Below are 25,155 nucleotides of genomic sequence, written 5' to 3' on the forward strand. Positions count from 1 at the left end.
ATATTGTGTCCATCCTGATTATAGCAAATAAAATGTGTAATCCGAAGCACTTGTCAATGATCTTCACATAAACAGAACCAAATGATAAAAAAATATATATACTTGATTGTTCATTGCAGATGCAAGGTCTTATTTTTTAATGTTATACACTTAAAAAGTTCTTCTCGAGTAATACTAGTACATCTAAAAGATCCCTATGTTTTATCACTGATGTATTTGATTTACTATACACACACACAGGGAACTTATTCTAAATAGAAAATGCTCCAATATTTGATTCACACCAGTGATTACCAGTGGTATAACCCAGAATATCATCAACCCAGGCTACAACCAGAACTCAGGATATTCACCATCATATGTAGCACTTTTTTAGTTAACAAATTCAAAGCCATTCATCTTGAATATAAAAATTTACAAATCTCCATCACTTTCACTTTATCTCAGTGTGAGTTAATTTGATATTCACCTGAAGCCATTATTTGCTATATTGTTTTGTCCTCATCTTCCCCACATCAACTAAATTGTTAGCTTATTTTCTAGATCTACAATAAAAATATAAATGTCTTTAATTTGCTACATCGAAATTTGTAAAAGCATCAAGATGTATGACAGTTGAAACGGATACTTTCTTTGCTATGATAGATTAAACTACAATTATGTTTAAACCATTTACTCTCTGCATACAGATGACACCGTGCATATCCCATAACTACTAGCCAGCTTGATTACATGGACAAAACACTATATTTGAAAATAGAGATTGCTTCTTTTGTTCTTCCAGTATCCAAAGTAGTGAAAATATTTATAATAGCAGTATATTAACATACTAGGTGGCGCAGCATATCCATCACAAATGTTCAAATGCTTTCTAGTCTTGCAACCAATATTATCAAAGAGGATCCACTCAGATACACTACACAACAGCACAATGTTGGCTTACACTTCTCCTAGATCCTCAACAATCATCTACAGATTTCCCATCCATAGGACTTCCTGTTTCAGAGTAAATAGTAATCTTATAACAATGGAGCCAATAAAACAAAAAGCAAATACAGTAAAACTGCTAGCAATTTTCAGGGTAGTGAGAACTGTGCCGTGTGACAAAACATAAACCTTGTTCCAAACATCTTGTTTCGTATATTAATACTGAGGACTGAACTTGGCTAATGAAAGATATTTTATAATCTGAATTTATGATTTCAGTATGTTTGAGGGCTTATATAATATTCATAGTAAAAACAACAGAATCATAGAAAGTATTTAAGAACTTTCTTTAGTTCCCCACATAGATGTTATGAAAACACTAACAAGAAAGGAATTAGATAAAAAGCCATATGAAATTCATTTAAATAATACAATGGATGGTTTGTGGAAGTTATGAAATATCAATCCTTGCAAACAAGCAATGTGTGATTTATGTCTTTGTGATGATTTTTTTAAAATTTGATAACAACCCAGACACAAAGGGTTAGATTTGTTTTTATCCCAATACGGGTTGTTTATTATACACAATGTTAAGTTCTGTTCCTTACTTCTAATCTTAATGCTAATTCTATGCTTATCTATTTCCTATTTATTGTCTTACTACCTATCTAGTCTAGGACCTTCTTATTACTGAAGGAACTCTATCTCTATGTTCTATGTCTATATTCTTATCTGTACATTTGTCACTCAACATTTTCCTATTTTAACTATTTCCTAGCTCTTTGAGGCTTTTTTATTTCCTCAAATCTTAAACTGTTGCAGTCAAGCTCAATCCTTGTGTATTTGGAAATCCCAATCTGAAAACAGGTGAATTTATCTTTCTACATTCTTTCAGTAGTCATTATTCTAAAGATTGATTATTCTGAAGATTATCAGAGCTGGCAAGCCAGTGTAATATGGTTTGATTCTATGCCACAAATCTAATTGGATAAGATGCTTGGAGTTGTGAAGATCTGGGTAGGAAACACAGGTTCAATACCAGCAAATATGATATGGGTTCCAAACACAGTTGTCACCAGACTATATATATACATATATATAATCTTAAACTGAAGATCCTTTGCTCCTGATTGAGGAGCAGATGACAGGAAGTGACAGTGACTTAAGTCAGGGCTTTTCAATCTTTTCACCCATTTTACCACTTTTAGGATATGGCAATATCCGAGTACCACCAGTTGCCTAGCAAGGTGTCAAAAACTTGATGACCAAAAAAAAAAGGAAAAAAGTGATAAAGTACAGGTAGTCCTCGACTTACAACAGTTTGCTTAGTGACTGTTCGAAGTTACAATGGCACTGAAAAAAGTGCCCCCCAACCTACAGCCGAGCAAGACACCTGCCTGCTCACCAGGCGGCACTCTTCCTCCTGCCCGAGGTTTTCATTGTTGTGAGCATTTCTGTTAAGTATTGGCAGCGGGGGTGGGGTGGGGGGGGTGTTTGGTTTTATTCCCCCCGTCTGCTGGGTGGTTGCAGCAGGGTCACTTCACATGACCCTGGGACACTGTGACCGTCATAAATATGAATCAGTTGCCAAGCATCTGAATGTAAATCACAAGACCCTGGAGATGCTGCAACATTCCAGCTGATCGGCGCTTCTTCTGGGTTCAGCAGAAGCGCCAGGATCAGCACTGAGTTCCAGCTGGAGCCTGGCGCTGATCCTGGTGCTTCCACTGAGCCCTGACAGCCCCGAAGAAGCACTGATCCTGGCACTTCTGATGGGCCCTGACAGCCCTGCAGCTCCAGCCGTCTCTCGCTCAGGCTTGTGCGGTCCTGCCACCAGTTCAGCTCATTCCCCTCCCCTGCTACCACTTTTCTAGGATGGTCGCGTACCACCTGCCAGGTGCCAATTTACCACAGCTGGTACCCGTACCACTGGTTGAAAAGCCCTGACGTAAGTAGTTAAAACAGCTTCACATTTGCCCAAGTAACACCACTATTGTGAGAGCTACACTAATAAATTGGTTTTTAAGTGCAATTCAAGCTGCTGGTTGTCCTCTTGTAATCCCTGCATGGCTCAGGGACTAATTATTTGTAGGATTATGTTTTCCCAATGCTTTCTTTTTTGTACAATGCAATCTAGTAGAGGTTTGAGTCCTTTGAGCCCCAACTTTGAAGAACTGTTGTCACCAGGAGCATGAGGGTGTGCTTTTCTAGTTACCACTCATCCTCTTCAAAAGAACACTCCACTCAAGATCAGATCAGACCAATCCTGATGGCCCTGGCTGTTCCAGAGAGACTTTGGGGATCACTGACAGATGGATCTCATCTTTGCATTTGGCTATGGGTCTTATTGTGGTAGTTCTCCCTCAATGTGAAGACACAGGAGAAAGTGTTATGTTATTGGTTTTTATTTTATCTCTTATATTCTTTGTAAGCTGCTTACAGCCTATTTTGGAATAGAGGGGTATATAAATTTCAGAAATAAGCTGAGCTACAGATGGGTGTTTATGAATCAAATTGTACTTTTGTCCTACATTTTTACAGTAGTACTCCATTTTTCTGCATTGATAGGAACCATTGATAGGAGGTAGAGGCTAGGCTAGCTTAGATGCAAAAGAAGCTACTTCAGTAACTGAAGTGGTCCTGCCTTCCCATACAAATCTACTTTACTTTCTACCATATGTCTTGTTTCCAAAACTTCTGAACAGAGTGATCTATGCTCCATACAATATCATACTTGTAAAGCTGGACTGATTCGCAAGAAATACGTGAACTGTACATTTGCCAAAGTATTTTTGTTAACCCACAAAACTTAAAAGGATCCATTTGCTGTTATGCCTTAATCACACAGAACAGGACTATAAGCTCATTTGACCTTGGGAAGGTATAAAAATCACAGGGAAGAAGGGGGAAAAATTATCATTTTAGAATCCATCCTTAGTAAATTTCTTTTCTGACTACATTTGAAATATCCAAGAAACATTTTGATGAAGAATTAACATTTTAGTAAATCACAGAAATAAAAATATATAGGCTTTGTTTCTTTCACATCCTCAGCCATGGATATTTTCACCCAGTTTCATCAATATCACTCACTTAGGAATTTTGGTATATTTAAAACTGTTTGTGTACACTTGCATGCATAATTTATTACACAAACCAAGAATTTTTCATTGGATTTCAGTTTTGTATCTCAGACTTGCCTCCGGTGTGTTAGAAGGTAGTGAAAACACCAAGACATTTGGAGAAGAAATAAAAAAAATTACCAACATTAATAGCAATAGCACTTAGACGTATATGCTGCTTCATAGCGCTTTGCAGCCCTCTCTAAGTGGTTTACAGCAGGGCTTTTCAATCTTTTCACCCATTGTACCACTTTTAGGATATGGCAATATCCGAGTACCACCAATTACCTAGCAAGGTGTCAAAAACTTGATGACCCCCCCCCAAAAAAGGAAAAAAGTGATAAAGTACAGGTAGTCCTCGACTTACAACAGTTCGCTTAGTGACTGTTCGAAGTTACAATGGCACTGAAAAAAGTGCCCCCCAAGCTACAGCTGAACAAGACACCTGCCTGCCCACCGGTGGCGCTCTTCCTCCTGTCCGAGGTTTTCATTGTTGTGAGCATTTCTGTTGAGGATTGGCAGCAGGGGTGGGGTGGGGGTTTGTTTGGTTTTTATTCCCCCCATCTGCTAGGTGGTTGCAGCAGGTTTTGGTCACTTCACATGACCCTGGGACACTGTGACCATCATAAATATGAATCAGTTGCCAAGCATCTGAATGTAAATCACAAGACCCTGGAGATGCTGCAACATTCCAGCTGATCAGCGCTTCTTCTGGGCTCAGCAGAAGCACCAGGATCGGCACTGAGCTCCAGCTGGAGCCTGGCGCTGATCCTGGCGCTTCCACTGAGCCGACAGCCCTGAAGAAGTGCCGATTCTGGCGCTTCTACTGAGCCCTGACAGCCCTGCAGCTCCAGCCATCTCTCTCTCAGGCTTGTGCGGTGCTGCCACCAGTTCAGATCATTCCCCTCCCCTGCTACCACTTTTCTAGGATGGTCACGTACCACCTGCCAGGTGCCAATGTACCACAGCTGGTAGCCATACCACTGGTTGAAAAGCCCTGGTTTACAGAATCAACATATTGGCCTCAACAATGTGGGTTCTCGTTTAACTGACCTCAGAAGGATGGAAAGCTGAGTCAACCTTGAGCTGGTCAAGATATTAATACAATATCCTTAGTATCCCATCCCTTACTGGCTGAAAACAGAAACGTTTTTCTTTTCTAGAAGCACTGGAAAAGTGTCTGCAGCAGCAGGACGCCCATCAAGACTGATTTGGCAGGTGCCCTTGAAATTTTTAACTTAATGCTTGGATGGTTTACAATCATTGTTTTCAGATTGAGGGCACCTTATATTCACAGCTAATTGCTGACTTGGCTTTCAATTGAACTCCTTTTCTGAATAAACAAACAAAATCTCCTACTGTGTTTTCCCCCTTGGGCAGTGGAAAACATCTACTTTACTTCTAAAGATTTTGAGAAACAAAACCTGTGAGTCAGACATCAGTAAAGCAGAAAGATCTGATATTTATTTATTTTTAAATTGCATTATAGAGCTGGTTTCTGTATTAAATCAGTCCTGTAATAAGTCCTTTAAATTTTCAAACATTCTGAAGGATTCTATAGCTTTCATAAAACAAATACTATGCTGCCAGTTCTAATAAAATAATAATCATCCTCTTTGTTATTGAACAAATGAATTTTGTCAGAGAACTCAGGTAGGACTACTGATGAAACCTTATCAAATCATTTTCAAGTAAGAAATTATTTTAATATTGAAAATGTAAAAAATTTAAATCAGAAAGATACCAGGGTTTTACTCAGAATAGCTATACTGAGATGGAATACAGCATTTTTTTTAACTCTCTGTCCCCCTGTTGGTTTCATTAGCCACCTTGTGGCAATGTACCTTACCCCAGAATGAAACACTAGCTTGTTCTAAGCAACTTCATACAACTGAATGCTGCAATAATTTATCAATATTGGACCCCTGTCTGGGAGTGGGCATGTAGTCCTGAGACAACTTGAGTGGGCCAAACAGATGGCAATAAGAAACAAGGTAGACAGAGCCTCCAGGCTCTTTCCAAGCCCTTCACCAGCAGTGCCCATAGGAGGTGTCTGTATTTTCTTCTGTGTAGCCAAATAAAGTAACCTGTTTCACTGTGTGGCTAATTAGAGTATGCATAGAAAAAGAGAGTATAAGGATGAAGTATATATGGTACCTTGTCCATGTATATATGTATGTGTGACAGTATAATCAAGATAGGGTCATACATGTTGCCCTTGCATATGCATGTACTGTATCTATGCGGTGATCTAATTAGAATGAGGGCATATATAATCTTGGTGTGTGCAAGTTGTGTATGTGTGTCAGAATCTAATCTGGATGAGTGTATATGTATCGTGGCTATGTGTTTCTACTCCCCCCTTTTCTTGTGTCTATAGGTATTAGTATGGACATGTCCACTGTCCATACTAAAGGATGGCCTATGCATGCTCCATTCCAGGTCTAAAGGAGCTTAGAATGCAATTGTCGGAAACATTCTCCCATAGAATCGATCAATTCCACTGAGGAATTGTTCCCTGGATTTTTTTTTCTCCCAGCCACCAGCCTAATGCAGCCCTTTTTTTAACTTGATCTTTCTTTTCCCAGTTTCTCCCACCCATTAAAATTGCCTCATCTCTGTTGTACTTTTAGAGAATTATCTACTGACAATAGTCTGAGGTTCCCTTACATAATTTATTTCTAATATTCCATTGAGTTGAAAAAACTAAAAAAGATTTGTTCAAATCAATACCTATGCAAATCTGTGCTCCAGCAACAACAATAAAACTTGGTTTACTTCTAATCAGTGCCAGCCCCACATGTAGTGACACCTGGAGATCTATTCAGATGGATAATAATGATGCATGCTTCTACGATAATATTTTTTTCTCAAGTATTGGTGTTTCTTTCACTCTTTTCTTCTTATGCTTCTACATATAGAACAAAAATGTTCATAGGTTGCTTTTTCAGCTGCTGTTGAACTCCATCAGCATGGCCATTACTACCGGTAGCTGTTCCAATACCTGGAAATCTACACTTGGTTTATTCATGTTACAAGGGGTCTTTTGGTTTGGCATATATTAGAATAGAACCATTTACTACTTGTACTAAATACAGTGGAACGCACTAATGTCACTGATGGTACATATCTGTGTGGTTGATACAGAGCTTTATGGGAGAGATAAATTATATGTTGTAGTGAAATGGACCACAAATGTAATAAAACTAAAATAAAATCAAAAGTGGAACCATTGGAAGGCATAACAAAGACACTCATTATTTAGGGCACAATTGTTCTTGTACTGGCTTGTCTTCCCAATCAATTGTTCCTTTCAAGTGGCCATATTTTATTAGTTCCTTATTACATTGAAGGTATTATCTTGTCACAGTTTTCCCATCTAGCACCCAATGCATACATTTCCTTTTCTCTCTGAAGATTAACAGAACAGCTTTCAAACAGGCATAGAAATAACTGATCCACATTCCTCTTTTTGTCACTGGGAGAACATAAAAAGAAATAATGAGAATTCTTGAAACAGTGGGAAGAATTGGGCTTGTGACCTCTATTACAGCAAAAGTGCTGCATTTTCAATATGATCATCTATTCTAGCCCATCAACCTACTAAGAATCCTACTGCTTGGAGTACTTTCTGCAAGCATCATAATTACAATGCTGGCAACAACTTTAATTGCTATATCACACATGCCATGACTATATTATCCCTTTTCTACTCTCTTCCTAGAGAGCCAGTGTAGTGAAGGTGCTGGCCTAGAAACCAAAACACCATGAATTCTTGTCCCACCTTAGGCAAGAAAGCTGGCTGGGTGACCTTGGGCCAATGACGCTCTCTCAGCCCAGCCTACCTCACAGAGTTGTTGTTGTGGGGAAAATAGGAGAACGAAGGAGTATTAGATATTTTTGCCCACTTATATATAAAAAGGCAAGATAAAAAATATAATAATAGTAAGGAATTATTATTAGCAATAACAACGTTGTCACACTTGAAAATGGTAACTTCCGTGCTCACAGTTAAGTTTTCCAGCATGCTATTCCCCCCCCCCCCCGATATTTGCCCAGATGATCTCTGGAAGAAAGTACATATTAAAAAAAAAACACCCTTGGTTCTGCATGCCCAACCTTTTGTGTTCCAGCAGATGTTCTTGGCTTATTTTGGAGGTTACCTGCAAATTCTATCAGAATATATAGGAGAAATTCCATAAAGACTTGCAGCACTTTGCTTTCAAATTCAAATTGAAACTGTTATAAAATGCTATCTCTACAATTCCTTGTTAGTGGCAGGCTGGTTTTCTAAAAAGCTGTCTAATAATAAACAGCCTACACTAGACTTAATCTGGTACCCTCCCTCCCTATCCTCACATCCAGAGTAAAAGAGTGATACCCTTGCATTGTAATCTAAAATGATAGAATTTCATTCTACATCATGAATAGGCCAACTTATACAAACTGAGTTTATTCCACTTTATATCAGAAGATATTTCTTACAGCTACCAAATTCTCATACTATGAGAATTGTAACAAAACAAAACAAAATAAAAAACCCCAACCTCATAGAAATAGTAACTACTAGAAGGAAGAAAATGTGCACGCAGCACCCTTGCAGCAAAGCAAAACAACAACAGAAACAACAAGAAAAGATTCATTTAGGCTCTTACTTTAGAAAAATCTACAGGCCAATTTCTCCCGATCAGCCTCACTTTATAAATTACATTTATTACTGTATATTTACATTTCTGCATTAAGGCTTTTGGTTTTGAAAAAGCCAAGTGATAGCGCCTGAACACGCGCACACATTTTTATAACTTATGAGTCATGGCATTTAATTTTCTTCATCGGCATTAGTAGGTATTTATTTACAATAATGCTTTACAGCTTATCTAGCACTAGATAAATTTCATATTGCAAAATCTCTGCTAAGCAGAAACTGTGTGTGCTCATTTGCATTTAAATTTACTTTGAAAACAGTGAAATTCTGCCACCCTATGGACGGCACAAAATCAAGCAATGCCTCCTATGCTGGCTTTCAAATTATTTGGAAAAGAAGTCATTCTTAATGGATATAGAATATAAGGCTTTATAGAAATATAGCTGGCGATACTAAGACATAGGTTTAAAAAAAATTAATTGCAGCTTTTCAGACAATGACTAAACAAACCATACTGTTTTTACATTTCTAATATGTCATCACTAACACTTTTTATTATTCACACAATAAAAATCATAAAGCAAGAACATGTATCCTGTTTACATTTCTTTTACTGATTAATGAACACTTGAGTGCAGGTGTAAGAACAACCATTATGTGAAGCTCCGATTATTGCTGAATGCATTTAAAAGAGACAAATAAGAAAAGTGTAAATGTTCTAGTTTTATGAGCTGTACCAACTATCATGAAGAGTTTATTCAATCCTAAGAAAAATCCTATTCTACATATAAGGCATAGGTGTCTGTTTTTAATCACGATGGCATTAAAATGATGAAATAAGCTCAATAATATAATACAAGCTAGACTCTTTTAACTTTGCAATTTGATGGTATAGACAAGAATGTAAGGGCAGGTCACAGCACACATTGCATTCCTTGCCCCCCTCCTATTCCTAGGGATGCCTAAGATAAGGACATAGTTAATAGCCAAGCTATCCGCAATGGACTTCAGAAGGGGAGGGCTATCCCCAAGTTTACTGAGATGCTTTTCACCATGTCACATGAGTCAGGATAAGCCTCATTTCATGGTGCACATGACAACGCAACTTCATTCGTATCAATTTTGCATACAAAGAACTCAAGTGGGACAAAAACTCAAATCATTTTTATACATTTATTTATAATATATGCATGCATTATAGTAAGAGGTCCTTGAGTTCTATAGGAGGAAATCTGAGGAATTAGATAGTACCTTGTCTTGGCCACAAAACCTAATTTTTGTTGTGCCTGAATCAGGTTGCTCAACTGCTTTTGGAGTGCCATATCTTTACCATGGGCCTGTCGTATGAAGGGATGTTCTAAAAGATGAGTGACCGATGGACGTTTTTCAAAATCCTTAATTAGACACCTGAAAAATACAGTAATCAGATTATTCAGATAGGTACACATAGCTCTGGTATAAATTTTTACCACCTGCCTAGTTATATACTTAATTCTGGGTCTTAGGTAATTTTTGAATTTGGCTTCAGCTATATATTGGACTGTCTTGTATGCGAGAATAAATCTGACGTTTATCCTGATAATATCATTAAAGTTAGCATATTTCAACACTAAATGTGAAAGTGCAAATCTGACTTTAATGGACAGCACATTTATTTTCTCTACAATAATAGTTTATCCTGACTTTGCAAATCCTCGCATTTATTTATTTAAAAAAAAATTATATAGCCACTTTTCTCATACCAAACTCTGGATCTTCTTCACACTTAATGTAATTAAACTGAATTTATCAATATTGGTTATGAAAAAAAATAACTTACCTGGATAGTTGGGCAACAAAAACAATCCATTTCGAAAGTTCAACAAATGATCAGTATTAAGTGTAAATGTACAGTGTTCTACCTTTACATATCATCTAAATAATATACTGTATTTTATGAATGACAAAAGGCAAAAGATACATCACCAAGCTCAGCCTCTATCGTTGTTAAAGAATATAAACACATAATTCCTACAATAATCCATCAGTAATGTCTGTCGGTCTGAGGAACTTCCATATTTTTTATTTCCTCAAAAAAAAAAAATCAGTTTCAAAGCTCTTCTGAAAATTTCAAGAACAAACCGCCTGGGAAATGATGTCTTTTACAAATGCTCATGAGATACTGCTTCTCTTGGACCTGGAGCCTCCTGATATAAAAACTAAAACAATAAAACCTACTATCTAAAATCTAGCCGCCTCCACAGAGATTTAAATACCACTCACAGCCTCCAATAAAAATAAATCCATCATTTGGTTTTTATGGTTCTGGTTCCTTTTATTTCTCTACTCATGTTTTTTTTTTTTATTTGTATGTCAGTGTTTCAGTATTTTTTTTTTTAAATGCTCATCAGTCTCTAGAAATATATAACCTCTCGTAGAAAACCTGGTAAAATTAGAATATGTCAAAGCAAAAAAAAAAAAGTATAAACTGTTTTAAAATGCTTTGTTTATAATGAAATTATTGATGGTTCAAGGCAGATCTTTAAAAGTAAACTGAATTCATTAGAAAAATGTTGTTATATACATTTACCATGACTCACCTCTGTAAACCGGCTGGAATTCCAAGGCTCGCTCTGCTTTGGAAACACTTCCAGCCTGTGATTCTGTGATGGAAAGGAAAGAATCTCTATATACCCTGTTGCATTTCCTTCACCATCGAAAGAACTCCCTCTAGTGGGACCCTCAGAATGAGTTTTTTCTGCCATCCACCATTAGGAACATCATTCCCCCTGAACTGAGATTAGCCCTAATCTTTCCAGAAATCGCTTAAAACATGTTTTTTTTTCCAACACAGTAGGGGATCCTTGAGTTTTAGGGAGCATGCAAGATGGTTCTGCTATATATGAGATCTTGGAGCATTCTCTCGTGATCTTATTTATATTTTATATCAATTGTCGTGGTTATTTAAGATTTGTTTTAATTATTAGCTTTATTGTATGCCATGGAGAGTCACGTCAGGGAGATCGGTGGACATGTAAAATGGAAAAATAAATAGTTCATGTCTCAGTCCACGTGTAGAACAATCCTTTTGTCACAACTATATGAGTAATCATTTGATGGGGGTTGCAACTTTCTGGCAGTAATCCACCAGCCAGCCCTAGTTGCATGAAAGAGATAAATATCAAAATCAGTGGATCCATTGAAACTTTTATGGCTTAGAACAGACATGTCAAACACAAGGCCCAGGGCCGGATGCAGCCCGCGAAGTGGTTTCATATGGCCCGCAAAGCCATCCTGGAAACAGTGAGGGAACGGCCCCCGCTGCCTTGGCCCTGGCCCAGGCCAGCCAGGAGCCAATGTACAATTTTGTGGTGGCCATCTATGCTGAAATGCATTCAGTCTTAGCTCCATAACCCCCCCCCCACCGCATGGCCTGAGAGGAACAGTGAGGATCCTCCAGTGGACCATGCCTTGGCACTTGCCCTGGTCCCACCCCCTTCTGCCAGAGACCCTCAGATCTATCCCACTCCTGCCCAGGCCCCCACAGGCCCCCTTGACACGAACAATGTAGAGCTGGCCACACCCATCCAGTAGACCACACCCACTCCATCCACGCCCACCCAGTAGGCCGCACACATCCTGGCCACATCCACCCGGCCCCTGAAGGCAACCGCAATGCTGATGTGGCCCTCAATGAAATTGAGTTTGACACCCCTGGCTTAGAGAAATAGGAAAAGCTTACAGGAAAACTCTAAAAATACCCCCCCCCCCGGATTAAACAGAACTGGATAGAGTCACTCCAAAAATCAGACTCTTAGAAGGAGGATCCAGAAGGAATGCGAATGAAAGGGAGAATCCTGAAAAAAGGAAAGGGCTAGCTAGCTAGCTGGTTGGCACAATAAATTTGCTCTGATAGGTCTGATTTCTTTATTGCATAAACAAATACACATATTAGGTGCCCAATGACAAAGATAACCAACTAGGAGTGGTTATTGCCTTTATGATTAATTGTCCCTATTCTGTAGTTGTCTTGCTGTCAAGCGCTTGGGAAATCAGGAGATTCAGGCAGTTCAAATGAGTATAAAGATTTATTGCAAGCTTAAGCTTTCTATAAGAATCTGGCCAACTGACTGTTAAGGGAAATGCGGGAAAGATAAGAGAGGCATTCAAGGTGGGCTGGACTTAGATCTCTTGCAGATGTGAAGGGACTCACGACTTATGACGCATTTTACTCATCTCTCAGGCTCAGCCTGGTCATCTCCTACACTTGTCTCCTGAATATAGTTGGTAACGACTAGTGGAATAAAATCTGCAGGGACCCCTTTACCCTTTTTACCTGAATATAAAACTAGCAGCCTGCCTTTCCAATTCCCATTAAATAACCAGTTTTTGTACAGACCTGAAATTGCCCATTTTAAAATGATGGAATCCTTGCTTCTAAAAAGGGGCAAGAAGCTTCCTCATGCTTAGTCATGCAAGAAAATGAATATTATAACTAGCTGTCACAACTTGCATGGTGAAATGGTTTATTAACTAGCAGCTGCATAACTGAATAACCGCAATATAAAAAGCAAAAATAAACAAACCAAGTCCCTGAATAGAGCTCATTAGATTTCAAGGAACATAGTTCCAGGACATTTTTCCACTGATAGATCACCAACATTCTGATGTGGCATAGTGCAGGATAATTTTCATGATATGCTCTAGCATTTATATACGCTGGCTATTAATTATCTGGTTAAAAGTTAGGCTTCGCCCCCTTTGTCTCAAAATATGTTGGACTTTTTTTAAAAAAGAAAATATTGGATTATTTTAATTTAAGGAAACTACTTTGCTGTTATCATGGACATCAAAAATATAAAACTGTGATTAGAATGAGATTCAGCAAAACAGCAACGTACTCTGGAGCCAAACTACCTTTACACAGAACCACTGAGCTTAGTCAGACTTGCCCAACTAAGTACACATATGAAGAATTCCTGCACGTGCACAATCAGTCTGAGAACCTCCATGACAAGTTCAGATGTGCCCACCATCCCAAATGCCTTCATTAAGTGCATATGTTGTTTGCGGGATTGCCTCTCCCTTAGAGGAGGCAAGCTCCAAGTCCCTTCCGAGTGTTCCTGTATTTCTCTTCTGTCTGTTTCCATAGAGATTAATATTAAAAACCAGTTTTAGGTTGGATACATATCCCAGTAAAAAGCACAAAAAAACTATCCCTTTTCCCAATGATTTGAACATAGTCCTCCCACTAGAACTAATCACTTAAGAACCACATATTAGAATTCATAATTGATGGCTAACATCTCAGTACAAAATGTGCACCTATTAGCTTACTTCTAAGATTCTTTTGGATGGGCCAGGAATTAAGGGTTATTTCAGGGACCTTTTTGTTTATTTTTTGGCTTACTGGAAGCTGCTCGGAGTTGTAATATGCAAGCTGGGCAGCTACATAATTTTTTTATAATAATAAATAAAATACTTTGTTTCTTGGTGTATATGCTTGCCAATCTGCACAGAGGTTCTGAAAGGCCCATGATTTATACGTCCGTGAATCAAGGCTTATATAAATCAAAGAAACATGGGAAATTGTGGTTTTCACTGTTATTTCTTATAAACGTTTTGTAAAGCAAGGGAAAAGTGCAAGGAACAGCAGTTCTATGTTGTTGTCTCCCAAGTTCTTTGACAAGAGCCAAATGCATAGTTTCTCATCATTGATTTTCCCGCCTGTTGTGTCCTGAGCCTGCAAGAGTTGAAAGCAGGATCAGAATTGTTGCAAATGGTCCCGAGCAAACCAAAAGCTGCCCGGGACCAGACAGGGTGGTGCCGGCCTTGCGTGCATGCGCAAGGCGAGAAAAGGGTCAATTCCTATTGGTTCACACTGTCCGGGTTTCTTGCCCTATAAAAGGCTTGCGTGCCTTTTGCTTCTTGCTTGGTTGTAGGAGAGAAAAATAAAGAGCTTGTTGTTTTCACCATGTGTCTTCGTCAATTGCCAACGAACCGAAAACACAACACCGCCTATGTAGTCCTCTTCCACAGAATTTAGGAGAGATCATTACAGTGAGGGTAAACCCCAGTTTTCTAGTTTTATTTAATTCATTCCCATTGCAGTCTTTAACAACCTTTGAAAGACACCTCGGGTAGAACGACAGTGTCCGATTCTTTGAGACTTTATTTCCTTTGGACAAAGAAAGACGAACTTAAGACGTCGTGTAAAGTCACCGTGCTTTATTGAACCGAACCTTTCGTCATAAACGGTGAGTGTCTAGATACAAAGGATGATTTCGTGTTCCCGTGGTTAGAGACGAATATGTAATATGGACTTATTTTCCTCATATAAAGCTACTTTGGGTTTGGAGTAGCTTATATGTTGCAGGAAGATAGTTGTATCTTTGCCAAAAGAATTACCCTCAAGATAACAGAATAACAGAATGACAGAGTTGGAAGGGACCTTGGCGGTCTTCTAGTCTAACCCCTTGCCCCATAAAGACAATTTATGTGGGAGGGCTTAATGGAATTTCTGAGGAAAATGCAGAATATCAAGACTTACGATTCCAAACTTTTTCTCTGTTTACGGCATTTCATCAGAGAATCATCACTTAAGGACAAAATAATAGTCCTGTTCAAATCAAAAATCCATTTAGACTATAATCTTCTTTCACACAAAAACTGCATTGTAAGGCAATATTTTCTCCTCTAACTCAATTGATATTCAAAGGCCCATCCAAGAAAGCCTAATTAATCCAGTACACATTGTTACACAACAGTTCGCATATTGCTATTCATATACTGTATAGCAGATCCAACAAGACTTCAGAAATATACCCTCATTCCCTAACAAATGTCCTTCTCCAGGTTTTAGCTATATAATCTATACCAGAGATCCCCAACCTTTTGGGCACCAGGGACTGGTTCCATGGAGAAAGATTTTTCTGCGGACTGGAGAGTGCATGGTTTTGCATGCTGCCTGCATCCCACGGATGGGGCTTTGCTTGTTTGTGTGGACCAGTTGCTGGCGTGCTGTGGCCTGGTACCGGTCCACGAACCGGATGGTAATAGAGCAGGAAAAATCCATTCATAAGTTGATTGAGCCAAGTTCCTTTTCAGTAAATACAAGGACTAAGTTGCTGTCACACACACCTAAAGTTGCAAGAGAGAGAAGCAAGAAAGGGATACTCCAAATCAGGAAATATAAGAAAATAATGATGGAAGGGAAAAAAAACTATGCCATACTTCCTATCCTGATTTGGCATTGCCTTCATCAACTGAAGACCTCAAAAACCTTTTATTCTGATATATATATAATATAGCATTCATCCACCATTTGGCAAAAAAAAAGATAGGTCTCCAAGTAAAATGCATTTGGAATGCTTCTAATTCTTAAGGTTTGCCACATGTTTGCCATTTCCATACCCGAGTCCTTTGTTGATCCACACTCTTCTGCAACTCCAACCGTCTTTCAAACTGTACCCTGCATGTTGCATTACAGCCTGGGACTCTCTAAAAGGAAAGTGGGTGTGCACTGCAGATGAATGAGGTTGGAACCTCCCAGCTAAACATTTGTGCCTGTTATTGCCCTATTTTTTTTCCTGCCTGCAAATGTGGGAAGCAGACGCAAAAACATGGCTGACTTTCCCAAAGCATTCCTTTTCCTAAGGGTGGAAAAAAAAATTAGGGCTGAACCATATATATTTCAGGGCAGTAATCACTTAGGTACAACTTATGATTATCATTAATATGTCCCATTGCTGTGGTGGGAAAAATCTCTTTGTGGTAGGGCTCAGTAATTTCATACTGCAACCTCTTGGTTCAATCACAGAATTTTACAGTGGATCTTAATGACATCTATTTGTATTTCTCCTATATTGTTCCATACTGCTTCTCTTATTGTACACTTACAGAAAGTCTGTTAAGGAGAGAATGAAAGGATAGCTTAAAATTGCCTTTCAACTAGAAATTGCCCTTCAAAGATGGGATAATAGCATTAGGAGCTATTGATCCAGAAATATCCTTAAAGACCCAGTTTTCTTGCAAACAATAGTTGGACTGCCAAAACAAATGGACATTCTCCTATATTGGGAAACACTTAACATGTATTTTTGCATGTCCCTTGGCTTGTGTTTTTTTTTGGGGGTGGGGGGGGTGGGAAATAAAGTCTTCCTATTGAACATATGGGATTTATTTCAATGTAAAAATACCAACGCTGATAATAAACATACCACTAAACTAATGAAAGTGATCATGGAAAGAAACACAATAGTGTGTGGGGGCCACCCAAGCTACATTTTAAGCTATTACTTCAGTAAATATTGGATTTATTTATAGAAGAGATCACCATTGACCATTATCTTTATTAGGACCAATTAAAATGCCGCAATAGCAAGAATATACTGTTTTCATATTTTCATATTAATATTCCATTGACTGATTTATTGAACTTTTGTGACCACCTTTCTCATCCCAACAATTAATAAAAACAAAAACATGTTGGGTGGGAATGTATTTATCAGGCTGCTCTGATCACGAAGGTTCTTGCTTATTCTAGAAATAATTATGAAATGATATGACAGGCTAATAGCACTCTCTCCCTACCTTCACATCTGGACGTCACTGGATTGAGAGATACTGCTATACATAATAAAATATACTGAAAAAGTGTTTGAGTTATTTACGATCAGAACTCCTTTTAGTTGTATATTGGATTAAAAATTTAGTTCGTGGAAGGTAATACGAAAATATTGACTTTTAATTAGGGGTCTTAAGTAATCATAGTGATGTAATTTGTCCAACGACGGCAAACAATCTAATGGTTTTAGATCGTACGATTAAGGACGGTGTTTTAATGTCCGTTTCTGGAAACATTTATGAGGCAAGAACAAGGTACACTAGCTCTGATTCAGAGCCACTTCTGAGCATTTTCATGGGCAGCTTGCATCAGGATGATAACATTGTGTGTATCGCTCTGCCTCCAAGAATTTTGCATTTTGTCATTTTGCAACTAGCAAATCAGAAGGCTGAAAGGGGAAGCTATTCATCAATAGTCAGATGTGAACAAATATTTACAAATGAATAAATGGACAGAAATAGATGTTACAACCATAGCAAAAATGGTGGGTTATCTTGTCAGAAACAGTCCATCTATGTAAACAAACCAGAAAGCATTGTAGTCCTAAGCTCATGTTTGCATTTATTTCTTAAAACTGAGAAAGGTTTATCTAAGGCACCGACTGAGAGCCTGTTTGGTATAATGATTTAAGGCATGAGACCTTAATCAGGAGACTATGAATTCTAGGCGTGCCTTAGACACAAAGCCAGCTGGGTGACCTTGGGTCAGTCTCTCAGTCCTACGAAGGAAGGAAGCTAGGGCAAATCATTTCTGAAAACTCTTGCCAAGAAAATTGCAGGAACGTGTCCAGGCACTGTCCAAGAACTGGACCTGATTGAATGGAAAGGGGGGGGGAAGGCACAGATAGGTGACTGCCCAATCCACAAGTGAAGTCCAACAGTCATCAATTGCTAGAAAAGCATGCCAACATTAAGTCTGCTGCCCCAGCAACTGAACCCTATTCTGTTTTGGTAAGAATCCTGAGGAGTGGTGCTGGTCCTAAATTTGTAATCCAATGTGTTGGAAAAACTCCACCTTGTGGCACCCCATGTCCCTCCTTCATACCTGTGACCCAGTTGTTCTGGAGATATAGGAAGTCCTCACTGATCGCAATTGGGACCAGCAACTATGTGGTCATTAAATGAAATGTCACACGACTGTGCCAACTTACATCAGTTCCAGCTGCAGTCTTTGAGCAAATCACTGCAGACCATTAAGTGCAATGTCACGTGACTGTAACTTGCAATGTCCTGCCAACTTCCCCATTGACTTTACTTGTCTAAGGCCAGCTGTGAAGGTCACAAATGGCAATCTCATGACCATGGGGACACTGCAACAGCCACAAGTTCAAGGACTGGCCATAAGTCTCCTTTAACTCCCATCATAACTTCAAAAAGTTGCTGAACGAGTGGTCACTAAGCAAGCAATACCCATACAGGTTTAGTATTCTTTCAAAAGAGTGCTAGGCTCAGTCTTAAAAAAGATAGTCTGATTTAACAAGTCACAGGCATAGAGTAAAGTTTTGGGGGGAAGTATTATGGGTCTATCCTCCACTTTGCACCCCTATTCTTTGGCTATGACCTTTCGGTCAATTAACATTTGCAGAGGAGGGGGGGCAAAGGATGGAATGATCAGTAACAAGTGAGCTTTTATCTCTCAATGATGCTATAACCAAAGGCAAGTAAGCAAAATGCATGCCCCATATATTAAAAATACCGGTAATAAAAAATTATGGCTACACAAAACCCTTTCTCAACAGAAGGAGGGGAAAATGCTATAATGTACTTCCTGGAACCAGTAATGTACAGGTGGCAGAACCTGGTTGCCTTTCCCGATTCAACTTGATCTTCTCTCCTCTATAACCCCTTTTTCGGAAGACCACTAAAACAGTGTATGAAAGGATTGCCTAAAAAACTTGTCAAGTGTTTTGGAAAGCATCAGTCAGGCATAGCAAACAGGTATCAAGTGTATCCTAAGCCAAAATGACCATGGAGAATGGTGTTAAGTGACTGGAGGCAGCAGCCTCCTAATGTGTTGGACTCTACATCCCACAATTTGCAGAGGTAGCAACTGGGTTTAATAGCATATGGAAAATGCTAGTTTAGCCATTATCCAATCTCTATAGCTGACATTAACATCAAACTGAAACATTTTCCTTTATTGTAATGTGAAGGCAAGGCCAGGTATCCTATTAGATCCTGGTCTACTCTGGCATCTGTGGGTTAGGTGTAAAGCAAAATATTATCTGTTGGCTTGATTTGTTGTAAATACTGTATCACAGAGCTCCTCAGCTCAAGAACTTCAAAAATTGTACCAGAGTAGAAATTCTAAAAAGTCTAAAAGTCTGAGTGAAAGAAAGGGGGTATCTCAAGTGATATAAAAATATTATGAAAACACCAGTCAAATTTTCCAGAGAAAGGTATTCCATAGCTAGGACTATTTCCATTTGCTATCATATGTTTCATATCTAGGGACTAGAAAGTAAGGAGAAAGAAAGAAAAAAAAGGAAGGAAAAGGAAGAAAAGAAAGGAAAAAAAAGAAAATAAAGTGACAGGAAGAGAGGGAGAGAGGAAGAGCTTTGGGTTATCTTAATATAGGTTCAAATATAAGGAGATAAAGTTGTAGTAGTGTAATACCTACTTTTTCAGGGCTTTTAAGGTAAGATTTAGCCCCTTGATTTCTCTTTAAACCTAAATGATTGATTTGGGATTGAAGTGGCATGTTTCTAATTAGTAACCTAACCGGGTTTTTTTTTACTCTTAATCATTTTTTTCTACAATATTTTTTCCCCCAAAGCCTTCAAAACCAGTCCCATGGAGAACCCATTCCTGTAGTCTACACAAGCTGTAAGAACAATAGCAGTCTAATCAGTAGCAGGCAGATGCATTTGGGCAAATTAGCTACAACACAGATGTTAATTTTCCCCTCCATTAAGCACTTTGTAGACCACCAAAGATTCTCCAGACAAGGGAGCTGAGCCACTCTGAGCTGCTTCCTTGAGGCAAATCCAAACACTGATGGCTTGTATTGAATTGTTTTCTCCTCCCTATACAAGCAAAATAATATCCTAGCACCCTCTTCAACATCACTAAGCCCTTTCCAAGTTCTTCCCGTATCTTCCTCAGCTTCTATTTAAAAGCTGGGGGAGACAACTAGAAATTGGCATGAAACCTGAACAGTTGCTGAGAGACTTGTGAGTGAATAGCAGCTGTATATTTTCACACTGTCGCCTCAGAGACATTCTATTCAATCCATTTCTCTAACAGAGGAGATCTAACACAGCCATTTTAACATCTGCCATTGTTTTCAGGAATGCTTCCATTGAAGACATTTTGTGGCTATCTTCATTGCTTGAAGGTTTAGAAGGGAAAAGCAAAACAACCTAAGAACTAAAAAGTCATGTTTTGAAAAAAAACTCCTCTACAGGATTAATGGCTTCTTTTTTTCATTTTGCCTCATACGTAAGCAACCGCCTGAGATGGCTGCTTCCTGCCTCTGCCTTGCATGATTCACATAAGCTAGTCATACCCTGAAGCTACGTAGCCTACTGTGCAGATCCAATAAGGTGCTGGTTCCTTCACATCTGTTCACCTGCTCCAAATGAATATAACCAAATTGCTTATGACATTTAAAAAAAAAATAAGCAAATTAACAAATTGAGGAAAAATATTGCCAGCTTTGCCTGTAGCCATCATTTCCTTTGATTTTTAGTCATAATTCTATAGAGCACCTGACATCTTAAATATCCATGCAGCATTATATAGGTCCAGCCTCACTCCCCAAATTCTACATGCGGTGTGTCCAATATTAGTATGCCATGATAAACAGCACATTTTTAGGTTTTTGAATGTTACATTCACAGAGAATTCAGTGTATATATACACACACACACACACACACACACACGGAGAGAGAGAGAGAGAGAGAGAGAGAGAGAGAGAGAGAGAGAGAGAGAGAGAGAGAGAGAGAGAGAGAGTCTAGTAGGCAAGACCCATTTATATCTACATTGATCTATCTACTTGAATCAAATCACATTAATTCCAATTCTGCTTGGATCATTGGGGTGATTATAGAAGTTTTATTGATAGTTTTTTAAATTGTAAAAGAATTTGAGTTTCTTTACATCTATAGGAATAAAACTTTAGTCAATCATGCAACCTTCGGAGAATAATTTCTGTTACTTTGATTTGACTTTCTTGTTCAATACCTGGAAAGAAGAAAATGTTCACTGACACCTCTGAGCTCAATCTTTTCTCACATCTCATTTTTTTTTAATCCAGGGGGCGTTTCCCTACTTGCAGCTCACCACAGCACCAATATGCCCTGGGTCACCTTTTCTTATTCTCTGTTCCAGAGATGTTGCTTTCATTTCCTTTATCTTGTCTCCAGCAAATTTCCCACAGCTCTAGTTCTACAGGATAGGTGAAGAGTACTTCAACCCATCAGTGGAGAAAAGCCAAATCTCATGGTTGTTACATGGGTGTCTGATTGGCGAATCCAAATTTCATCTTGAGTGAAGCAAGTGTACTTTATTTGAAAACAAAAATTGTGACTGAAGTTGGGTTTATATTCAGATGTGTTTTGCAAAGCCATTGCTTAAATATAGCAAGCATTTGTCTTAAGCAGGGGTCTTCAAACTTGGCCCTTTTATGACTTGTGGACTTCAACTCCCAGAATTCTTTAGCCAGGCATGCTGGCTGAAGAATTCTGGGAGTTGAAATCCACAAGTCATAAAAAGGCCAAGTTTGAAGACCCCTGGTCTTAAGTAACCCTATTCTTTCAAGTACATCATGTCAGAGCCTAAGAGTAGGTTTCTCCTTACAATTGTTTAAGGTGGGATCCAGCCTAATGAGTTCCCAGGAATGCATAGTTCTAGACATCCTCAGTCAACCCATAGGTATTGGTCAAAGGAGCTACATCTTGTCCCTGCAGTGTTTCAAGTAATACTAAGGCTATGCAGGGAAGGTGCTTCACTTATAGCATGGGCATGTGCACTACACTTTGTTTAATGGTGACACTTAAAAGAAGTGTTTGATTTCAGGAGACAATAAAAAGGCAACAACAGGGTAGTAAAAGATACTTGCACCAACTTATTACCTTTTTAACACGGCCAGAATTCAATGTGTATTTTCATGGGTGCACCCCTACTATGTGAGACCAGGAAAAGGTGCAGCTTTTTCAAGGAGACAATCATAAGTACAATAAACAAGCCTGTAGCAAATATGAAACACCTTCCCCACTCTGAAGCCACATACTGCATGCCATAGGAACATCTTGGAATTAAATCTGTGTCACATGTCTGCCAGTAACTATAATTCTTCATTTTGTATAAAAGTTTATTATTCTTATTCCAAGATAAGGAACTATAAACTTTCTCTCCATTGTCTTCTAACTCCAGCGGCAGGTGCCCATTTTACAGTAATTACAGTACATTACATATAAGGATTACACCTATAAGCACACAATTCATATATTCAATTTAAAGTAAATCACAAATAATATCCAGGAATATATAGAGGCATTGCTAGCAACAAGAGAATCAACAGAGCAAAACATCTAAACTGATTAAGTGGACATTACTACATGGGCAAATAATAATTCTTAAAACTCATGCAGTGCTACTGTGATAAATGTCTGACTCACAATTTTATGTTCTGAATTTATTCTAACACATTCTGCCTATAAGGCAAGACATTTTTCAGTAAAATGCCATATTATATTAGCAGAATTATATGAACAATACTTTATTGGAACATGCTGTGATGCATTAAAATTATTACCCTTCTTTCTAAGCAAACTGTTGGAGATAGGTAGCATTTAGACCAAATCCTACTGAAATTAATGGGACTTAAGTAAGCGATCGTAACTGTCTCATTAGCTCCAGTGCTACTTCTGATGAGTAACTTGGCCTGAATGCTACCCCTCAATAAATAATACTAAGATTAGAGTCAACATTTCAAAAAAAAAAAAAGCAGAGTTAAGAATAAAATACAAGAATTATCACACTTGGCCAATAAAGAATTCTATTTGAAATGAATTAAAAACGCTTTTTGCACAACGAATGCATCTGCATCAGGCAAAAAAGGGGGGGAGGGGACAAACTGCATACAATATTAACTTGAAAAGAAACTTTACATGTTAATCCTACATTAATTAACTCCTTGACAACTCCAAAAAATAAACAGAAGCAAGGAAACTGAAAAGACAAGAAACAACGGATGGAAACTAATCAAGGAGAGAAGCAACCTAGAATTAAGGAGAAACTTCCTAACAGTGAGGACAATTAACTAGCAGAACAGCTTGCCTCCAGACATTGTGGGTGCTTCATCACTCGAGGTGTTTAAGAAGAGACTGGACAGCCACTTGTCTGAAATGGTATAGGGATTTCTGCTTTAGCAGGGAGCTGGACTAGATGACCTCCAAGGTCCCTTCCAGCTCTATTCTGATTGTTGTTGTTGTTGTTATTGTTATTGTTATTGTTAAATAGGCAGGATTTTATAGTCAACAATTTTGCAATTTTCCTAAATGTAAAAATTCTGTTGCTTTCAGATGCCAGTAACAGCTGAACATAAACAGAGGTCCAAATTTTTAATGCCTTTATCCAGTGACCGTAGCATAATGCCTGTTAGGCCTTAGATTGCCAATCTAAGCCATGTGGCAATCTCCCTTCACCTTGAGTAAGTTTTGTGCCCTCACTCATGCTCTCATGTTGTGTTATATCACTGTTCAGTCATGGAGCTCACTATGCAACTTTGGGTCAGTAACAATCTCTTAGTCCAGCCTACCTACTCTGTCTATGGTTATAGGGATAAAATGGGTGATCTGTACAGACTTGATCTTTCAGAGAAAGCTAAACATAAATGAAATAATAAATATTACCTATTTAATGAAAATATGCCCATGAAATATTGGGGTGATGGGAAATGAACAAAGATATTGAAAGGAAAATTTTTCTGGTTGTGGAATACATTGTGATAACACACAGGATGACAGGAAATCAAAATATTAAATTAAAAGACAATTATGACAATAATTGTGATATTAATAAGACTGACTGATACAAATACTGGCATGACAAAATAGCAATAATGGTGCATTGGAATATCTGCAAGAATTGGTGGGACCACAAAATTGACAAAATAATAGAAAATGAAGAAACTAAAGTGTTCTGGGACTTTAAAATTCAAACAAACAAGCGTCTGTCATATAACACATTAGACTTAACAATCGTTGATAAGAAAGCCAAAAGAGTCTGGATAATGGGTATACTAGTACCTGGAGACAGCAGAATAAAGACAAAGAATTGGAGAAGATCACAAAATATAAAGTCCCTCAAATAGAAATAGAACAACTGTGGCAAAAGAAAATAAAAATAGTACCAATAATAATAGACTCCTTGGGTGCAATCTCAAAACATCTGGAGCACCACCGGAACACCACTGGCATTGACAAAATTGTCACCAGCCAATTGCAAAAGGCAACATTATTTTGAACAGCTTACATCCTATGACAGGGGTCTTCAAACTTGGCTCTTTTATGACTTGTGGATTTCAACTCCCAGAATTCCTCAGCCAGGCACGATAAAAGGGCCAAGTTTGAAGACCCCTGTCCTACGACAATGCCTTTAACTCCATACAACTGCCTATCACAGATCCTTGGGAAGGATTCAATAGGTGGACAAAAATGCCAGATCCAGTCTAAATATCTGGAGGTCTGTGCAACCAACATAACAAAAACAATATTTTTTACAATAGTTTGGACCCAAAAAGTGAATATGTGCATTGTAGATGCGACATGAATTTACTATCAGTCATCACAGTAGCAATAAAAAACTACATTAGTAATAAAAGCTTTATATTTTTCTGAAGGACTATCAT

At 38.3% G+C, this 25,155-nt stretch overlaps 1 protein-coding gene across 1 annotated transcript in view; it reads right to left on the reverse strand.

Annotated features, from left to right (window-relative positions):
- Nucleotides 1-25,155, reverse strand: part of MYO3B (myosin IIIB) — a gene marked incomplete at its 3' end in the record, with an annotated part of 162,826 nt that overhangs the window by 81,192 nt on the left and 56,479 nt on the right. Inside the window, exon 8 of the mRNA XM_029284724.1 lies at nt 9,946-10,101. Within this exon, the coding sequence (XP_029140557.1) occupies nt 9,946-10,101 (156 nt within the window). The remainder of the gene's footprint in view (nt 1-9,945; nt 10,102-25,155) is intronic.

This window comes from Protobothrops mucrosquamatus, unplaced genomic scaffold, assembly GCF_001527695.2.
Source record: "Protobothrops mucrosquamatus isolate PMUCROS unplaced genomic scaffold, P.Mucros_1.0 scaffold866, whole genome shotgun sequence".
In the NCBI taxonomy this organism is placed as follows: Eukaryota; Metazoa; Chordata; class Lepidosauria; order Squamata; family Viperidae; genus Protobothrops; species Protobothrops mucrosquamatus.